The 19,844-nt window shown below is 39.6% G+C and overlaps 1 protein-coding gene across 3 annotated transcripts in view; it reads left to right on the plus strand.

The window, feature by feature from the left end:
• The window catches only part of LOC129771761 (paired mesoderm homeobox protein 2A-like), a 108,746-nt gene that overhangs the window by 73,713 nt on the left and 15,189 nt on the right, over positions 1–19,844 (plus strand). For all 3 annotated transcript variants that reach the window (XM_055775772.1, XM_055775771.1, XM_055775774.1), the window contains one exon: positions 9,289–9,571. In XM_055775772.1, coding sequence (XP_055631747.1) covers positions 9,289–9,571 — 283 coding nt within the window. The remainder of the gene's footprint in view (positions 1–9,288; positions 9,572–19,844) is intronic.

The following is a 19,844-nucleotide window of genomic DNA, read 5'->3' on the forward strand; positions in this document are numbered from 1 at the left end:
TAATCAAGATTAGCGCCAATGCAATCCTAGTTGAAAGCAGTTTTGCGACTGGCACGCGAGCCCAAATAAATTAAATACTTAATATAACTTATTGAATAACACGGTACTCCCCGAATAATTTTCGGGTGCACAACCTTAACACCTGCTTCACCATAGCGTCAGTTCATTGCATTGATGACAGAAAACAAACAATTTTAACTGCTTGGAAAAGAGGCTGAATATTTCCCTCAGCAGAGATTCATTACTAATACTCTAGCCTAAATATTTCCCTCCCACTATCTCCCCTCCTCGCTTATATTTATCATTACGACTGCATAATTTGCAGCACTAAACAATCGTCAATCATAGCATAAAAAAATTATGCGGGCGCTACACTCGTTTCACTCGAACGTTGGACTCAAACATTTGACTCGATGAATCGACAAATGTTGTAACGAATGTGCTGCTACACGGTGAAGTAAATGTTCGATTCAATGCAATCGGTTCAAAAAATCGAAGAGTATTTGGATCGAATGTTTATTGTTTTTATTTACCATCAAAAACGGTAGGAAAATGTATGACGATGCGAGTATTGAAATTGCTGCCGTAACAATTGTACTGATATCGGGCTGTAAACTAAAAATGCTTGAAATCAACATTATTAAACTGCAATATTTTGCCGAATATTTATGAATCAATTTCATAGTTCCTTCATCTAAAACTTGTAAACAAACCAATCTGTCAAAGATAGATTCGGACGAATTGTGTGGCGGTGTATCGAATGTCATCGAGTGTCGAGTCAGCGAATGATAAAAATCCTTTGAATCGTGCCACTCGCGTTGGAAGGTAATCCATAACGAACGGATTACCTTCCAACGCGAATGTTCGACGCTCGACATTGGAGGTTCGTAGCTCGTCAGTCGACTACACGATGCGTCGAATCATCGAGCGTCCAGCATTCGGGGGTGTTCGTAGCATCGTGTAGCGCCAGCATTAAGCGCACTATTTTTACGATGCACTATTTTTACGTACGGGTTAGGGTAAGGTTACATTGGCTCGGAGCACGCACGAAAACTTGATTGTGCGATAACTGACGAAAAGAAACAAACAATTTTGTTCAATAAAAGCTGACGAATTTGAACGAAGCAAGTGGGGATCAATGTAACCACACCAATACAATTCTATGTGGTTGTTTACTTCTCACGATTGTATGCGTTTCGTGCAGCCTTATTTTCTTAATAAGCTGCAGGCAGTATCATCGTGGCCTTATGAATCACGCACGTATGCGTACAAATATCCATATATCGATGACTTGAAGCAACTAAATATACACACACTTATCTCCATTTTACGCTCTTCTCAACAGAAGCCCTTTCTGTTAATATTACCGGTCTAAATTAGCTTAGCTGCCATCCTTTGTAGAGAGAGTTTTCCTACCGCCATTCCTAGCTTGATGATTCCCCACACAATTGTGTATCTCAGAACCTTAATGCATAGCGTCAGTTTGATGCAATGATTGCAATGCCAAAGACATCAGCGAGTGAGTAAGTTGGTCGCGTCCACAGCTCAATCCGAAACGAAGACATGTGATGACGCAAAACAAGGAAGTGATATTCATTGCTTTGAATACAGAACGATACTGAAAGTTTACCATTGTTCCTTGCTTGAGACTTTAAACTTCTTCAGTTCATTCATTTCTAACCTCCAAAAAGATCCTTGAAAAACTTTACTTTATCCATAATATTACTCCTCCACCCCCATTGCCTTGAGAAAGACATTCGATCCCTCGCCGTCCAGCTCACCCTGCAACGATGTTGTTCAATCGATTTCCTCCCGATGAATGAAAGTTTGCCTCAGCGAGATCCACTGTTTATACTCTAGGCAAATATTCCCCTTCGTACTTTTTCTTTTACTTTGTTCACGGAAATTTAACATCTTATGATTTCCCCTTTGTTGCTGGTCGATAAGTTGCTCGTTACTGACAGCTCTGTTCGGAAAAGCACACAAGTGGATAGAACTACCGGATTATAATGTATAGCATATCAAACAAATCTTAGGGAATTTCCGATTCGTTTGGTATGCAAATCGCCAAAATCCGTTCGCGGCAAAAATAGTTATTAACGTTAACTTTATTTCATAAAAACGTGACTCTGATTGTGTTTTCTGATTTGGCACCCTTAATGAAAGACGTAGTTCTACGTCAAAATATACTATAACACTACTGTATATCATGAAGAAGACAATATTATTTATGTGTTTTGAAATATTCGAATGCCTAATTTGAGATAGGTGCGCTGAACTAGAGCATTCAAGAAAGTGGCCAAACCATGATCATATTTTCGGCTGGACAAACCAAAATCATTTACCTTATTTGAAATAAAAAAACAAAATTCAATTCAGATTCGCAGCATTGGGCTTCGTGTTATGTCGTTGTGAAACGAAAATCATAATGAATTTTTCAAGTTTCAACGTACTTTTAAAATAAAAATTATGAATGAAACTTCACTTTTCCGTATCCGAATGTGTATTTTACGTAATAGAAAAATTGTGAAAGGAAATTAAACGAATAAACCGTATGTGACAACTATACCGACGAGTTTTAATTAAGATATTATTTAGCAAAATCAGGCAAAATTGAGTGTTTGTCAGGATACCAGGGAACGCGTCAAGAAGCCTGATAAATACTGAAAAATCAGCAAGGTTGGCATCTCTGATTGAAACTGATGTATTCATGGTCATTAGGGTGGCAATGGATGTATGGAAAAAATTTCATTATCAAATTTCAAAAACCGACTATGTACATTTTGTTTATTGGCCCAAAAAAATGATCTGTGCACAGTTTCAGCTCAATGATTTAGGGGTACCTCGAAGCGCTAAAAGTTTTTTTTTGATTCTCGAAAATCTTCCAAGGGGGGAGTAAAGGAAATTTGGAAAATCGAATTTTTTTTCGATTCCAAATGACTTAAAAATGCATGAAACGTCGAGATTGACCATTTTCGAGATTTGACCATTTTCGCTGCCACCCTAATGGCCATCGTCGAAGAGTTTCGATTCGCACGCGAAACGAAACTAGCAAATTGAATGTTTCATTGCACTGAAATAGATTGGCCTAGACCAGGGTTTCTCAAAGTGGTCGATATCGACCCCTTGGGGTCGATTTCGGTTTCCAAGGGGTCGACACAAACAAAAATTGATTTTGGGGGTCGACGAGGTCTAAAAATCGACCCCTATTCATTAACACTAGTTCTTATTTGAAACTTTCATGATACTATATAAGTTGTATCACGTAAAGCAATTTGTTACAATAATATTTTAGTAAAACGAATGAAGTCATGATCAAATTCAAGTCCAAACAAACATAACAAGCTTGCATTTAGGTTTAGGTTGGTTTATTTGCGTTCTAAAATTCGTTGAATGATCAGGGTGACAACTTGATTTGTGTTTTGAAATTCCTGTTTTTTTTCCTGGTTTTCCTGGTAATTTTCTCACAAAATGTCCAAACGTTCTTCTTTTCAACGATAGTTTTTTAGCATATCGAACGAACCCGAAGTATCACAAAATTCGAGGAATTCCTGTTTACTTTTGTCCGCCACTGATTCTATTTTTCTCGACGAAATGTTCGAGAGTGAAATTCATGCGCTTTTTTGCAAACTATTTACGAAACTATCGATGCGAAATCGATTAATTTCGATTTCTTGTATCCAGCGATAAAGAAATATACAAGAAATATATTGTGTCGTGTCTTTGTCATGGATACGACAAAGGCGATCGTTTCCTCATTTTTCGAAGAAATTAAATGTAGTACTCTTTACAGTTCTGTCAAAAATCAAGATATTTTTCTCAGAAACTTTATTTTTTTCCACCACACTATTGTTTGCGACTTTTACAGCGAATCCTAATTCAATTTTAGCTATAGACAGAAACGAATCAGCCTCTGCAACTACTCTAAAGGTTCTGGCTGTGAAAACAGCAGCAAAGCTCCTACGGAAATCTGGACGTTTACTATTTATGCCACCGATTGATTTTCGATCCATCTTTCTTCGCAAAACTTCAGGGGGAACATTGCCGATCCAATAGTTTGAGAATACTCCGCACATCTTAACGGAACGTTCTCTAACAGGCTGTACAAGCACTGGAGGAATTCATAAATTGTTCAAACAATCTTTCTCATTCCTTCTTTGAATGAATTGTGAAAACAAGCAAATCGCAACTACCTATATTCGTGAGCTCGTAGTTTTGGCTGCTTCGGATTTCATGAATTTCTTCATTCAACTGCTTCACTACTCTCTAATTAACATGGGGACCGTCAATGCTGAGTTGACTTACTTCAAACTAGGTTTAGCTTCAAGATATTTCTTCAATCTGTTGAACAAGTCCAGTGCGCGCGTCGAGCTTAGAAAAGCTGAGCCAATGTACCTGAATTCCACCGTTCCCTTCGTTACATTCCAGTAACGGACGTTAACTTCCATCTGTTGCTTTTGAGAAATCTTATTTAACGTTTCGAGGAATCCGATAACGATATCCTTGCAAATTTCGAGTAAACGAAAAGTAAAAGTAAAATGTAAAAAAGTAAGGCGCAAACCGTATGTGATCAGGTAGTTCTTCATTTTAGTTCTGCTGAGCTGCATCTTTGGTGCCATTCCACTGTCCGGAAACATATGCGGAAAAAGCTTAGCAATAGAGTTTCTTGGGATCAGATTTGGCACTTGCTGAGGAAGATTGCCCAAATGAGCTCACGACCTGACTCGTGTGTGTATTCTGCGTTTCAGTGGAAATGGACAAATCACAGCTGTCTTGAATTGTATCCACGACTGCGATTTTCATTGCATCTTTGGCAGCACCTATTTGCATTTTTATTATTTTTACTATTTTCAGTGATTGATTTCTCAATACTCACGTTTCTCAGCAGCCTGAATTATAAATCAATCGAAAGAAATTGTTTTATGGTTGTGTTTATTGGAAGATGAAAAATCAATCTTGCGCCGACTAGAGACTCTGATTCTAGACGGGACTTAAGTGTCGACGAAAACTCCGTTGATTCTCTGATTGAAGTACAATGTATATAAAACATACAAGTGCACTACATTTAAATAATAATTGAAAACATTAATCCATCTGATTTTTCCTGGTTTTTAATGAAAATTCCTGGCGAAACAAAATTCTTGCCTATTTCCTGGTTTTCCTGGTTGAGTTGCCACTCAGAATGATAATACACTCATCGACTAATTTGATTCAAGAGATTACAACGTGATTACACATTGAAAGTGAACCTAAATGAAGTGATTAAAAAATAATTTCAAATATATTTAGTTACCTACGCGCGTAGCGTTTTTTTTTATTACTTCAGGATACTTGCTACCGAAAATTATGGACCTTCGGATTTCTTGGTTTCGTTTTTACGCTGATTGATGCCTTATGCAAATTTTCTATACAATAGTGACTATATCCAAGTTTATCAATGAGTAGCCTCGTGAGCATACCTAAAACATCCAGTACTTAAACTCACTAAAATGCGTGGTAAAATAAGCTACAAAATTTTTGGTAAGTACTTTCTACTAAAATTACTTTGAGCAATGACATCGTTCAGAGACGAAATGACGAGATGTTATTACAGACCAACAGATCCTCTCTCTCCAGTTGGACGAGTCTGCATTACCTGGCAATGGAGCTCTGTTGGCAGGGTATTTTTTTATCCCATTTATTTACTAGGCTCATTAGCATTTAGCTGTAACAGAGCCGGGTTTAATCGTGTACATGTACATATGTTTAAGTTTCTATAAATTGAGAATTACACAGTAGTTAGTAGTAGCCATTTAGGCGTTAAGTTTTCTGTTCCATTACATTATGGTAAATTACACAGTAGTAGCCATTTAGGCGTAAGGGTATTCTTTCTGTTCTTCCATTGTTCAGCAGACCGGACAGCGGAGACAGTTGATATTGATCATTGTTGAGTTATTTATAGAACAGCAGCCCGATATTTCTTGCAGAGCAGAGCAGTTGTATGGATGAATCGATCTTTGTTCCACCGTGGATCGATTTCCATCGCTGATGATGGTTGCGTGGACGTAGTTATTCTATAACAACACAAAGATGGTCAATTGAGGGCCCTGAGTTTGAACTCACGATCGATCGCTTGGTAAGCGAACGCGTAACCAAGCGGCTACGAAGACCCCCTGTTGGCAGGGTATGTTCGATACATAAAAGATGAACAATGAAACCGTTCGAATGCGGAGATTTAATTTTTCAACTCACCAATATTGAATCGGATTTAGATAGATTGGTAGAAAGTCACCAGGTTCATTCACCACATTAATTTGATGCAAGGTGAGGCCACTTGATGAGTTTCCCCAACACAGATTCCAGAACCAATGAGCTTGGAGAAATCGGCATTGCGAAATAGATGCAAGATGCGGGTACTTCTGTACTCGCATGCGTTTCTGCAGACCGGAATGAGTTCCCCAACACAGACTTCAAACCAAGGAATCTGGAAAAATCGGCATTGCAAATACAGTAGAACCCCGATTATCCGCGAAACAGTTGGGCTAGCTCACCGCGGATCACGAAAATCGCGGATAACACAACAAATGAATAAAAATGAGGTGCAAACACAAAAAAATAGATTTTTCAGCATGAAAACAATGTTTTATCAATACAGGAATCATTGAACTGTCCACCTGTAAGGTTGTGTATACCAGTCGTCAAGTAATGTGAATGTCATGACCAAAACAAAAGAACAAAAATTTACCACTCATTGACAAATTTAGGGTAGGTTCATAGAATTACTATGGAAATCGCTTTCGCGGATAAACTGCACCGCGGATCATCCGCTCGCGGATAATGGGGGTTCTACTGTATATGCACGGTGCGGGTACTTTTGTACCCGCATGCATTTTTACACTCGGGAATATGTGCAGACTTCAAAATCGGTATGAACACAATGGTTAGGCTCTATTATTCAAGACTGCATTAGAAGATGTCTTCAGCTAACTGAACTTCTACCTATACCGTTTGACAAAATTCTGATAACATATTTTGATGCGATAACGTCGCTAACGTCGATTGAACAGTATGCGTTCAACTTACATGTCAAAATCAAAATTGACTGCTTGAAGTTTTTGCTATGGGGGTCTATGGTATCACTTCATTCTGGAAAAGGGGTCTCTTGCCCAAAAGAGTTTGAGAACCCCTGGCCTAGACTGTCTTCCAAAAAAGTGGTAATAGAAAAGATCGCTTTATAAGATAGTTACATTAATCACATTCGAACAAATTCGTCGTTGGAATCAATGGAAATTGCTCTCCGTTTCAGAGAAAACTTAATCGCAACTCGTTTTTAACCCAAGATAAAACTTATTGAGTGTAATTAGTTCTTGATTCCTCATTATTCATTGATCTAGGCTGTCTGTACGGAAGATTTCCACGAGCATCTTGCTTAAAACACACACACAATAGAATGAGGGGGAAGTATAGCTCACACCCTCACAACATCCCCAACAAATTGTTCGGCGGAGTGGCGGTGCGAATATTTTGTTTACTTATCTAAAGTTGTAGCCAACACAGGTTGTTTAATTTTCCCCGCTTGGTTGCAGTCATTTTTCTTGTGCCATTCTGTCAGTCGCTCGCAATATCAACAGAAGGGACATCAGCCGATCTGCTTCCTGAATTTTGCGAGGCATCGTCGTCAGTAAATGAAAAATCATTGGCGTAACATTTGTCAAGCTCGGACCGGCTTCACCCTCCTCACATGCTTTTGGGGGGAAGCAACCCATCAGATCTAGGGCTAGGAAGCACTTTGTTGCCGACGGCAGAATCATTCCATTCATTGTTGTTTGCGCTGTGAAAATAAAACAAAGTCAAACACGACACACAGCCTCCCAGCGTCTCTGCCTCATTTTTCCACCATATTCCGGCTCTCTCGTTGATGCCATGTGGCGGCTTTGGATGGCAGCCCCGAGTCAGTGTGAGGGCGTGTGATTGTTGACACTCGAAAGCTACTGTCATTTTCGCTTTGTTTGTACTCCTAAATGAAGCTGCCTGCCAACAATTTCAGCCGTTATCATCGTTGATTTGAGCAATTATTGATTGTTTTACAATTTTTGTTGTTGTTTTCCCTGTTTTGTTGCTGTCGTTGCCGTCGCAGTCTTGCCCCGGAAATCCAATAGGTTTAGATGATTCCGTTCTCCCCAAACGAGGGGATCGTTAAACATGCCAACAAACGAACTACTTGACCCGAATCCAGCTGAATTTTAATGCAATTAGCAGCCAATCGTTGTCGCAGGAAGCGAAGCAGAGGATGTCCACTCACTTTTTTTTTCTTAAATTTTTTTCCACCCGATGATGGTGTGCTTTTCCTCCGGTTGCGATCGTTGCGTCGGGGTGGAAAAACTTTCCGGGTAGAGAAAGAAACTTTTGCCTCAGCTGCTGTCGTCTTCCAAGATGGCGTCTTAAACAACTGTCAACTGTCATACACACAGCAGAGCGAATGGATTCAACCGCTCCCCCTCACCGCTGCGAATGTGAGTACGTTCGTATGTATGTTCTCGGTCTGATTTCGGGGAGAACACAGAAGAAAAGAATCTCAAAATAAAATGGTCAGATACGAAACGAGTTCAACTTTCTTAATTCATTATTTGATTATAAATGATTAAAATAAACAATTCATTCGAAGACCCGAACAGGGGAAGGAAAAAATAGAGGTTTGGAAGCGAATGTATTTGCAGGCAAAGAGAACGTCGCATGAAAATGGACATCTCAAAGTGACCAAACCCTTCGGTCAGTCCCTCCCTGGACGTCCGGGATGCTTTCTTTGGGATTGTTTGGCTCCCAAGTATTTTGTTTTTCTTTCCAATTGCAGTTAAATAGATATTTACGGTCAACAATGTGCACCGGAGCGGACCGATTGAGGCAACACACATTCACATTCGGGGAATTTCTCCGGTTGGTAAAGCTTGAGCGTTGTGTGGCTTAAAGGTTGGCCCTCTGTATTGCCTGAAACCAATTAAATCTGAATTTCCCGCAACTCATTGTCGTTTTACTAATCTGAACGTGAATTTTGGCTAATTAATTTGAAAGTTCCATTCTCCGCGTTCGCTTCGGTGGAATTGCTTCCCCTTGCTGCCTACTCGGCGGCGGAGAAGTTCGAAGGCGAAAGAACCTGGTATCTTCAGTGCCACCAACAAACAGACGCCTAACCGCAATCGAAGGAACGAGCGAACTGCGATTTGAACTGAAATTATAATTAGTTGTTATGAAAGTTGGGAGATTGTAAAACAATCAAGATAACTAACGATTCCCTTGTTCGTTCCATTCCAGGTGTGGTTCCAGAACCGACGGGCAAAATTTCGCAAACAGGAGCGGATCGCCCAGCAGAAAGTGTCCAGCAATAACAATAACAACAACAACAACAACAGCAGTGCCAGTAATAACAACAATAACAATCCGGATTCGTCATCGGTGAAGAGTGAACAAAAGTCCAGCGCCGGAAGTACGACACCAAAGGATATCAAACCTGGTTCTCCGCTATCGACGGTTTCCACCACGCCCAACTCCAGCGCTTCCTCGCATCAATCCAACGGAGACATAAAACCCATCAATGGTGAGTTTTGGCAGCTTAAAATATTCGTGCGTTGATTGTGTGCAAATGTAGCGGAAAATATCCAAACATATTCTCTTTAAGTTCTCGTGGAAGAGACGGGGAAGCTCACGTATTAAATTGTTTAATCAAGGAAATTGCTTGTTACGTCGTTCATTTATACGAATTAGTGTCACGCTATTTCGGGGAAATGTCGCGCCTCGAGCCGTCACCATATCGCTTACGAGCGCAAGAACCATCGACCCACCCCAAACGCAGGGCATCATTCCCCTCCCGAATGCGAACACATCGTTCCTTCCCCTCAGAGTGCGTGTGTGTGTGTCGAGCAAAATGAAAGAAACGAGAAAAGAAGTGCCGTCCCCCATCGTAGTAGACTGAGAAAAAGCTCTATCAGATGCACATTAAATAGGGTGTACGTATCCGGGCGCCTGTATATGTAATGGGAAAAATGGGGCACAATACGTTTTTCTCCGGGATTTTTCTGGATTGTTCCTGTACGCCAAAAATAAGGAAGAAGGACAAAATAGTATAAAATGAAACGACTGCTTACTAAGAAAATATGTGCCCTGTTAGCGTGCTTTTCTCTCTGATAGTTTTTCGTATGTCTTTGAAATGAAAAATTTATGTCCGTTACTATCCTCTTGTTGATACCAAATGTGACCGTTTGGTTTGGTCGCCGTCATCTAGTTGTTCGTGATCTCAAGAGTTTTTTTTTTAAAATTGTGCATTTTGAAAATTTTATCAAATAGCTCGCAATAAAGTACGAGTAATCATTGCTAAAGGGTGTGTCACATCAAATTGCATCACGGAAAAAACGCTGTAGAAATTTATTTTTTAGGAATTATATCTTCAGCTTTGGTTTTATAATCAGATAAGAGTGTATAGATCACGTTGGCCATGCTTCACTGTCAATTTTTCGTAAATTTGGAAAAATGTCGTCGAACGAAAAAGAGCGTCGTGAATTAATCTTGTACACTCATTTCGAGAATCCGGAGTTGTCACATCGGGACATCGGTAAGATGCTGAGAATCGTCCAATCCACGGTCAGCAGAGTACTAAAACGATACTTCGAGAACCTAACCATCGACCGGAAGGTGAAGAAAGGCAAAAATGGATGCTCCGTCAGTGAAAAAGATCACAAGCGCGTAGTTAAGCAGTTTAGACGTGATCCGAGAAGTTCGGTACGGGATGTCGCCAATAAGCTGAATTTGTCAAGTTCATTCGTCCAGCGGACCAAGCAGCGGGAGGGCCTGCGTACATACAAGGTTCAGAAGGCTCCTAACCGCGACGAAAAGCAAAACATGGTGGGGAAGACGCGAGCCCGGAAGCTGTACACCGAAATGCTGACGAAGCCGCATTGCCTGGTAATGGACGACGAAACCTACGCCAAAGCGGACTTTCGTCAGCTGCCGGGCCTGTTGTTCTTCTCCGCAGAGGACAAATTCAGCGTTCCGGAGGAGATTCGCAAGCAGAAACTATCCAAGTTTGCCAAAAAGTACATGGTGTGGCAAGCGATCTGCTCTTGCGGAAAGCGGAGCGCCCCCTTCGTGATGACCGGCACGGTAAACGGGCAGGTTTACCTTAAGGAGTGCCTACAGAAGCGCTTACTACCACTATTGAAGCAGCACGAGAGCCCGACCATATTCTAGCCGGATCTCGCTTCGTGCCACTATTCAAAGGACGTGTTGAAGTGGTACGAAGCCAACGGGGTCACCTTCGTGCCAAAGGAAATGAACCCGCCCAACGCGCCGGAGCTTCGCCCAATAGAGAAATATTGGGCGATTATGAAGCAGGTCCTCCGGAAGAACCCAAAAGTTGTCAAATCGGAGGCGGACTTCAAGAGAAAATGGATTTCTGTTCAAAAAAAACTACAACCTGACGTTGTACAGAACCTTATGGACGGGGTAAAGAGAAAGGTGCGAGCATACGGGCTTGGGCTCGAAGTATGATTAAAAAGAAAATGCCAAAAGTTGTTTAATAGTTTTTATTTTACTGTCTAAAATTTTCAAAAGGATCGGTCTACTGGGCGAATTTCTGCAGCGTTTTTTCCGTGATGCAATTTGATGTGACACACCCTTTAGTTGTTGCTGAATTCTGTATTCAATTCTGAATTATATTGGCTCATTTGTTCGTATTTTTATATTATTCAACATTGCTTTACAACAGCTTTACCCTACGTCTTATAGGATAGAAAATGTATTAGAATATAATGATCACGAAAGATATCTCTATTTTTTCTATATCGGAAATGAAAAAAAGTGGGTTATATCTGTGGTATAACCGCAAGGGTGACGTAGGACTATCGTTTGTTTAGTGACCATTTGTTTAAAGTTGCATCTGAATCAATTCTCAATGAATGGATGAATGAATAAATTGCAAGATTGGTGAAAGTTCTTCTTGTAAATCTGTGAGCGGTGAGTATATGTATGAAATTATCATATATATTCAGAAAACTTCAATTCAACTCTTACAAAGTTGTGAAGTGGTCATGAAAAGAATCGGTTTGGTGTTATGTGGACCTGAAATGAGTGATTTCCGGATGGTTTGAATGGTGAGCCCATGTGCTGATCTGAAAAGAAACAATTGGTATAAATAAAGTCATAACAAGATCTATATAAAATGTGTGTGTGTGTGTGTGTGTGGCGGCTGCTTCGATGCATCCAGTTGATGTTCTCACGAAGAATAATGCGTTTCCGGTTAGTTTAGGTTTTGTATTATAGAGACTTTAAACTATTTCAGTTCATTCGTCTCTAGCCTTGAGAAAGACCCTTGGAAAACTCTACTCTACTCCTGCACTACACCTCCACCCTCATTGCCTTGAGAAAGGCACTCGATCCCTCGTCATCCAGCTCGTCCAGCAACGATGTTGTTCGGTCACTGTTCACACAAAAAATGATGCGTTTCACCACCAGAATATCACTTAAGTATGCTTTTTGTCCGTGATTTAATCGAGAGAAGGTGTGGTTTACGATGGCAATTTGGAAGGCAAACTAGAGGCGAATGAATTCTCTTAGTTTGAAACTATCGGCAACTGAGCAATAATCGATTGAAAATTATATGATTTTCGCGATGCGAAACATTTTCCGTTGCCCGCGAAATGGCAGATTATTTTTCAGCAACGGTAACATCTTCTCGATGCTGGATAGCAACCAAATGAAAAGAATTCTGCGCGTGTATGTGTGTGTGATTGGCGGCTGTTCCGATGCCTCAAGCGGAACCGTTTTTCGATGCTGATACTCTCTTAGTCGCCTTTTCAGTGGCATCTCACTCTCCTCCTGATAGATAGATTCTGGCCTAAGATGCACAAACAGGCCCATCAGCGCTTTCATGTTGAACGAAGTTAGCTCCACCACAACAGCGACAACATGCTCCAATCGCTGTTCAATCATAACTGAGTGGGTTTCCGAGCGGCGCTTGGTTAAATACCGATTGGTGATTTCAATAGCCTGTTTTGAAAGCAATTTAAGGCTATTGAAACAAGTTTTTGGATCAAAAAGTAACAAGTATATAACGCGTAGACATTTTATGTTTCGAATGAAGTGTTTATCATACCATTTCGTTCAGTTGTTTAGGAGCTATTAACGCTCAAAATCTCAGTCTCCGGCGTAACGCTTTTGTTTTCGAAACTTTGATTTTACACCCCGGTATAGAAATGAAGGACGTAGTCCTACGTCAAAAATTCTCGGATTATCTGTGAACTATTGCACATGAAATTATTAGGTTGAAGGTTCAGGTTCAGCTTGGTTGTAATGAACCAATTCAGTTCAAATATGCTTGATTGGCTCTTGTAGCGTAAAACAATCAACTCTATTCACATTTACAGGTGCCTGGCTTACGTTTTTATCTTTATCGACGTGAAACTGTGAAATATAGCGCAAATAAGCCAAGCAATAATCAAATTTTCCAAGTTGTCGAAATAAAACCTTTTGTTTACGGTATTTCATGGATGGTTTTGTGTAATTCCTCATAAATACAGCTTTTTGTGGGATTTTATTACTAAAATCATACAAACCAATAACACAAATAATAAAATCGCACAAAATGGATCGCACCAATGAGGAATCGCACGAAAACAGTTTTTTATTGAAATTATTTTATTGGAATATTGTTTGAGAATGAATCGAATCGAAATATCAAAATCAACTATTTATTAGACAAACCAAAACTATTAAGGGCAACCAAAAATTTGTCCTGAATGGAGCCGATGGTTTCCGTGTTTTTGCACAAACAACTGAACGAATTCATGATTCATTGAATACACATCTCTCTTCTCCTTCTTCTCCTTATCCTTCTTTTTTGTAGTCTACAGAGCAGCGGTACTCAACCTTTTCTTCATAAGGGCCACGAGGGTTTGTCATGGTGTCGCGGGCTGCAAAAGACAAAAAAAATAAAGAAGGAAGATGTCCAAGACACGACCGAGTTGTTAACATAGAACTACGAAATTATTGTCGGCGAGAAATTTAATAATACAACTCTTTGATACAAATATTTCATAGCAATCAAAGGGCCGATAAATGAATGCTTTCACTGAGTGATGAGCGCGAACGTTTCGCGAATTTCGTCAAATTCATCCTAAGCATTAACATGTACTGTTGGTTGCTCGCTGTCTAGAGCACTTAAACTGAAATACAGATCTTTTTAAATATCAAAGTAGTTTTCAGTATCTTTTAGCAAACTTACATCTCCAACGCAGATTGTCGCCAATTGTCGGCGAGAAATTTAATAATAGAACTCTTTGATACAAATATTTCATAGCAATCAAAGGGCTGATAAATGAATGCTTTCACTGAGTGATGAGCGCGAACGTTTCGCGAATTTCGTCAAATTCATCCTAAGCATTAACATGTACTGTTGGTTGCTCGCTGTCTAGAGCACTCAAACTGAAATACCGATATTTTTAAATATCAAAGTAGTTTTCAGTATCTTTTAGCAAACTTACATCTCCAACGCAGAAAGAAACATCTCAGAAGACGCAAAAGGGCAACGAAAAACCCGAACAGAATCTGTTGAGTGGCGCCGGCGTAGATGTAAAGAATAACTTCGAAACAAATTTTCATCTTCAGTCATCAATCAAAAAACACAACTCTCAACGCAGAAAATACTTTACATTTAACCAGAAAGCAATGATTGAAATCACGAAAATTTAATTATCGATTGAAAAAAAAATCCCAAATAAGTCATTAGCGATTTATCAGTAATCCAGCTATCGACCGGACGGCAACAAAGCTTTTTAAATAGCATTTCTCAAGGCCGAGTTGCTTAGTTTATTTTTACAAATTGGATTTTTCTTCAATGCTAGAGACGAATGAACTGAGAAAGCTTGATGCCTCTATAATTCAAAACAACACCATTACACCAATAAATCCAACACACTCCTGAATTTACAGAAGCTCCCTTTAGCCAAAAATAATCAAAAATACATTTTTGGATTTTGACCAATGCTGATAATGGTTGATTCATGATTCATTCTTGTTCTCGCGAGAACAATACACGCTCTCAGAACAATACACGTAACGCACTCATCGCGACATTCTTCTCGTATTACACACAGTGCGGCTCTAGGTGATTATTTGTTCCCGCACTAACGTTAGCTATTTGATAGCGCATAAAATCAAGAATTCGTACAACCACCACGGTATGAAAACCGACAACGTACATCCTATTCAATATTTTTTTTTTCTCTATTATAGTGACTTTCAACACATTTCGGCTGGTTCGTCACTTTCACTTCCATTTTTGGAAGAATGTAAGCGCAAAACCCGAGAAAGGAAAGGTTCAATTTGAGTCATCTATATTTCGTTGTATTCGTCTCTTCCCGTAGATCAATATAGCGGAGAGAAAAATCGGAAAATTCGGAAAATTGAATTCCCATATGTTCTACAATTAGCTAAGCGTTGTTAGTCCATTTGATGTTGGCCCTAACGAAATTGATTTTTGTTCGAAAGTTGAAAAGGATTTTCAGACGGAATAACGCATTCCTATATCTTCTATCTATATAAACAAAAACGGAAGGCCAAATGTGTTGGTGTGCCCTAAACCCGAGGAAGAAATGGTCCGATTTGAACTGTCTTTATTTTGTAATATTCTCTGTATCAAACATGTATTCCATGCAACGGAGAAACATGTTATTTCCAAATGCGTGAAGAATCTTGAACGAGAATTGTGTCTGAAAATAATTTTATATTATAAGGGCGAATTTTTGTAGAAGTACTAGACAATTTATAGTAAAAGGAAATTGTAAAGGGCCAAAGTGTAATCAATCAATTAAGAGTTCAGTGATTGGACTCACTAACTTTCACTTAGTAAGAAAACGTGGATGTTTGAAAGTATTCGAATCAAAAAATTTATTTTGGGCGGGATGAAGTTCGTCGGGTCAGCTAGTTTATAATAGAAAGTACGCTTTTTTCTGTAAGGCATTTATACCCATCATGTTTTTTTTCCGCACCACAATATTTCTAACCTACAACACTTTTTCTGAGCGGTTTTCTCTATTGCAGTTGTTTTTTGTTGCGATTCATTCCGGTCACGGGTTCACTGTTGTCTCCTTTGCACGTATCCTTACACTCGTCCTCTCATCGTCCCTCCACCCTCCACCATCCTGTCGATCATCCATTCAGTGCGCTGCGCTCAACAGTGCCCTGTTTAGACAAATATTCTACAGAAATTGAATTGTTTGTAAACTGGATAACTGGATAACCATTAAAAAATGGGTGAGTTATATATATGACATAACCGCAAGGTTGACGTGGGACTACCGTTGGCTAATCAAGTAATCATTTGTTTGTATTGATTAAATTATTGATTGAATAAAACAATTTTCGAATTCAATTGAATTCAACACATTTGCTGTGTCAGTAAAGAATTTGAACACACGCCATGTAATGTAAGGCACCTATGTTTTGTTGGCTGTGTTAGGGAACATACTTCGATGGGAACAAAACTTTTGAATTGATATGAATCTTATCAACATTACTCAATCGCTATATTCAATGCTATTTTCCTCAAATTATGGCAACAATCTAATGTTTCTGACTGTTCAAGAAAGAGCAAAACACACTTTTGAAAAATTACCGCGGAATCGCTTGTTTATGTGTCATCTCTAAACTCCTCGAGATAATCGTTCTTAATTTAATCCACCACGCATGTACGAATTACATAGTTGAAGAATAACATGGATTCATGCCTAAACGCTCCACTTCAAAAAACATTATGCCTTATACTTTATTTATTTCTAAAGTATGTAAACTTAAATACTAAGTCAACACAAAATACCCACATTTCGATTACCTTTACGGATTACGGATTGTGTCTACTATAGCTGAAATTTGTTTGAATATAGGTTAACTTTATGATTCCACCATCCGAAGTTACATATGGTATTACACAGGGAAGTCATCCTGTGCCGTTAATTTTTCTGCTGTGGCTCAACGACCTTTATCCTAATTCTAGAATATAAGAAGCCTACGGAGATGCCACATTTAATCGGAGATAATTGACACTACCAACTCTCTTTGCAGCTCTGTTAGCTTCTTTTCTGGGAAACGATTAACGGTAAAATTCGAGAAAAAGATCTGTAGATCTTTGCTGAATAGAACTACCAATATTATAAACCTGCAAAACCTTCTGGATTCCAAGTTATATAGGCAGTTCCCAAAGCATCTAAAGCTTTTGGTTTCACCGTTTATGTCATCAAAAATTCACGACACAGAGTGCCCCAGTGATCAATACTGTTCTAGTGCTCACGATCTTGAAGTAATCTTTCGTAATTTGTGACCATATCAGTCTTGAAAATTGTCACCATCATACGATTATTTATGGAGATGTATGTGTACACTTCCACAATTGTTTTTTTTAAATTCATATTCATATTTGAATCATATTTCGGAAACAGATCTCAACTTTATGCACAGGTAGAATTTGGTTAATATTTTTAAAAAATTAGGTCAATATTTTTTTAAACTTTCTGCTTTGGTACCTATTTGATTGAAAACATAGAAAAATCATCGAATAAAATGCTTTTCAAATCAAGCGAATAACAATCAACTTCGGACAATTCGAATTCAAAATTCGGACACTTTATTTTGTAATTTTTTGAACTAAAATTACATTACACTTGATTATATTTTATAGCCAAATGCGAAACACTTACCAAGCAATCACAGTAACCTGATAACAATGATGAGAACTGATGAAACACGAGGGAAATTTTAATATTGATTTTTTTTTTCCAAAATATATATTTTTATCAAGGCTCATATGGCGTTAGTCTCACGGGGCCGGGAGCCCAATACTTTGACAATTTTTCTTATTATCTATGTTAGTAATATGTAACCGATTACTCGCGGTTGGCTCGAGGTTAATATTACAAGTGTTTTCGTAATTCGGATGTTGCTGTCTCCAATGCTCTGTACGTGTGCCCGACACGGTATACTTCCTATTGGGATGCAGCTGACCATTAATCAGCAACGCCCCCCTAGTCTGTACCTCATATCTAGCGTGGTGCGTCTTTCTCGACTCGAGGAATCCAGGATAGAATGGTCACTAGCCGGCGCAATCATCAGTTCGTGTAAAGTTGTCATGAGCGATACAACCTTTGGCTCTTGTTGCATGATCAGTGGACTGCACAACCTTTGGCCCGTGCATCTGTAAAGAGTGTGTGTATGTATTGCCGCGACTAAGTAAAAGTTTATCGATCGGATAGGAGGGATATGAAACGGGGACACAACGAAGGAAACATCATTAAACGTTGACATCGGCGTTTCTGAGGAACAGGTATAGATGAAGCAGAAGATCAGGATCACGGCTACCTAAGATATCCCGGACGGGGATATCCGATTGTCTGCCTTGTGCTCTCAGTGCTCTAGAGAGCTGAGAGCGAGCAGCATGGAACCGGATACACGACCAGACAACATGCTCGATGTCGTGGTAGCCATCGCCACAATCACAAAGATTGTTTGCTGCGAGCCCAATGCGATAGAGATGCGCGTTTAGGTTGTAGTGATTGGACATAAGCCGAGATATCACGCGAATGAAATCACGACCTACATTCAATCCCTTGAACCATGCACTCGTCGAGACCTTAGGGATAATCGTGTGTAACCAACGACCGAACTCATCTTCGCTCCACATACGCTGCCAACTTACGAGCGTGTGCTGACGAGGAATGTGAAAAAATTCGTTATAAGCAATTTGCCTTTCAAAAAGTGTGCCTTCTGAAGCGCCCACCTTAGCTAGCGAGTCCGCCTACTCATTCCCCGGAATCGAGCAATGAGAGGGAACCCATGCTAAGGTAATCTTGAATAATTTTTCGACCAAAACACTCAATAGTTGTCTTATACTTGTTAGGAAATAAGATTGAGCGGATTGCCTCTATTGAGCTGAGACTGTCTGAAAAAATAAAATAGTGGTCGATGGGCAATGTTTCAATGATCCCTAATGCGTAATATATCGTACCCAGTTCAGCGACATACACGGAACAAGGATCTTTGAGTTTGAAAGAGGCACTGGAATTTTCATTGAAGATGCCGAAGCCAGTGGACCCGTTTATGAATGAACCGTCAGTAAAGAACATTTTATCAGATCTAACTTTACCCCCATATTCTGCCGAAAATATCGGCGGAATAGAATCTGAGCGTAGATGATCTGGGATTCCATGGATTTTTTGTCGCATGGACAGATCAAAAATGACAGAGGAACTGCAAAAGTATGGGAAGCAAACTTGGTTGGAGATGCCTTGTGAAGGGTGCACGTCGTGGGTAAGGTACTCATGGTATAAAGACATAAAACTTGACTGAGGAGTCAGCTGGAGTAGATTTTTGAAGTTATCAATCACCAATGTATTCATGATCTTGCAACGGATGAGAAATCTGTAGGATAATTCTGTGAACCGAAGAGTAAGCGGGGGTACTCCTGCCAAAACTTCGAGACTCATCGTATGTATCGAATGCAAACACCCCATGGCTATACGCAAGCAACGATATTGTATTCTCTCCAGCTTGAGAATATGAATCCTGGCAGCTGATCGGAAGCAAAAACTGCCATATTCTAACACTGATAATATCGTTGTTTTGTACAACTGAATGAGGTCTCCTGGATGGGCACCCCACCATGTTCCGGTTATTGTTTGGAGAAAATTGATTCTTTGCTGGCATTTCTTTTTCAAATACGCAATGTGTCTCCCCCAGGTACATTTAGAATCAAAATATACACCCAGGTATTTGAAAAACATAGAGTGTTGGATCGTTTTGCCGGATAGGTGAAGCTGGAATTGGGCGGG

Source organism: Toxorhynchites rutilus, chromosome 2 (assembly GCF_029784135.1).
Source record: "Toxorhynchites rutilus septentrionalis strain SRP chromosome 2, ASM2978413v1, whole genome shotgun sequence".
Classification (NCBI taxonomy): Eukaryota; Metazoa; Arthropoda; class Insecta; order Diptera; family Culicidae; genus Toxorhynchites; species Toxorhynchites rutilus.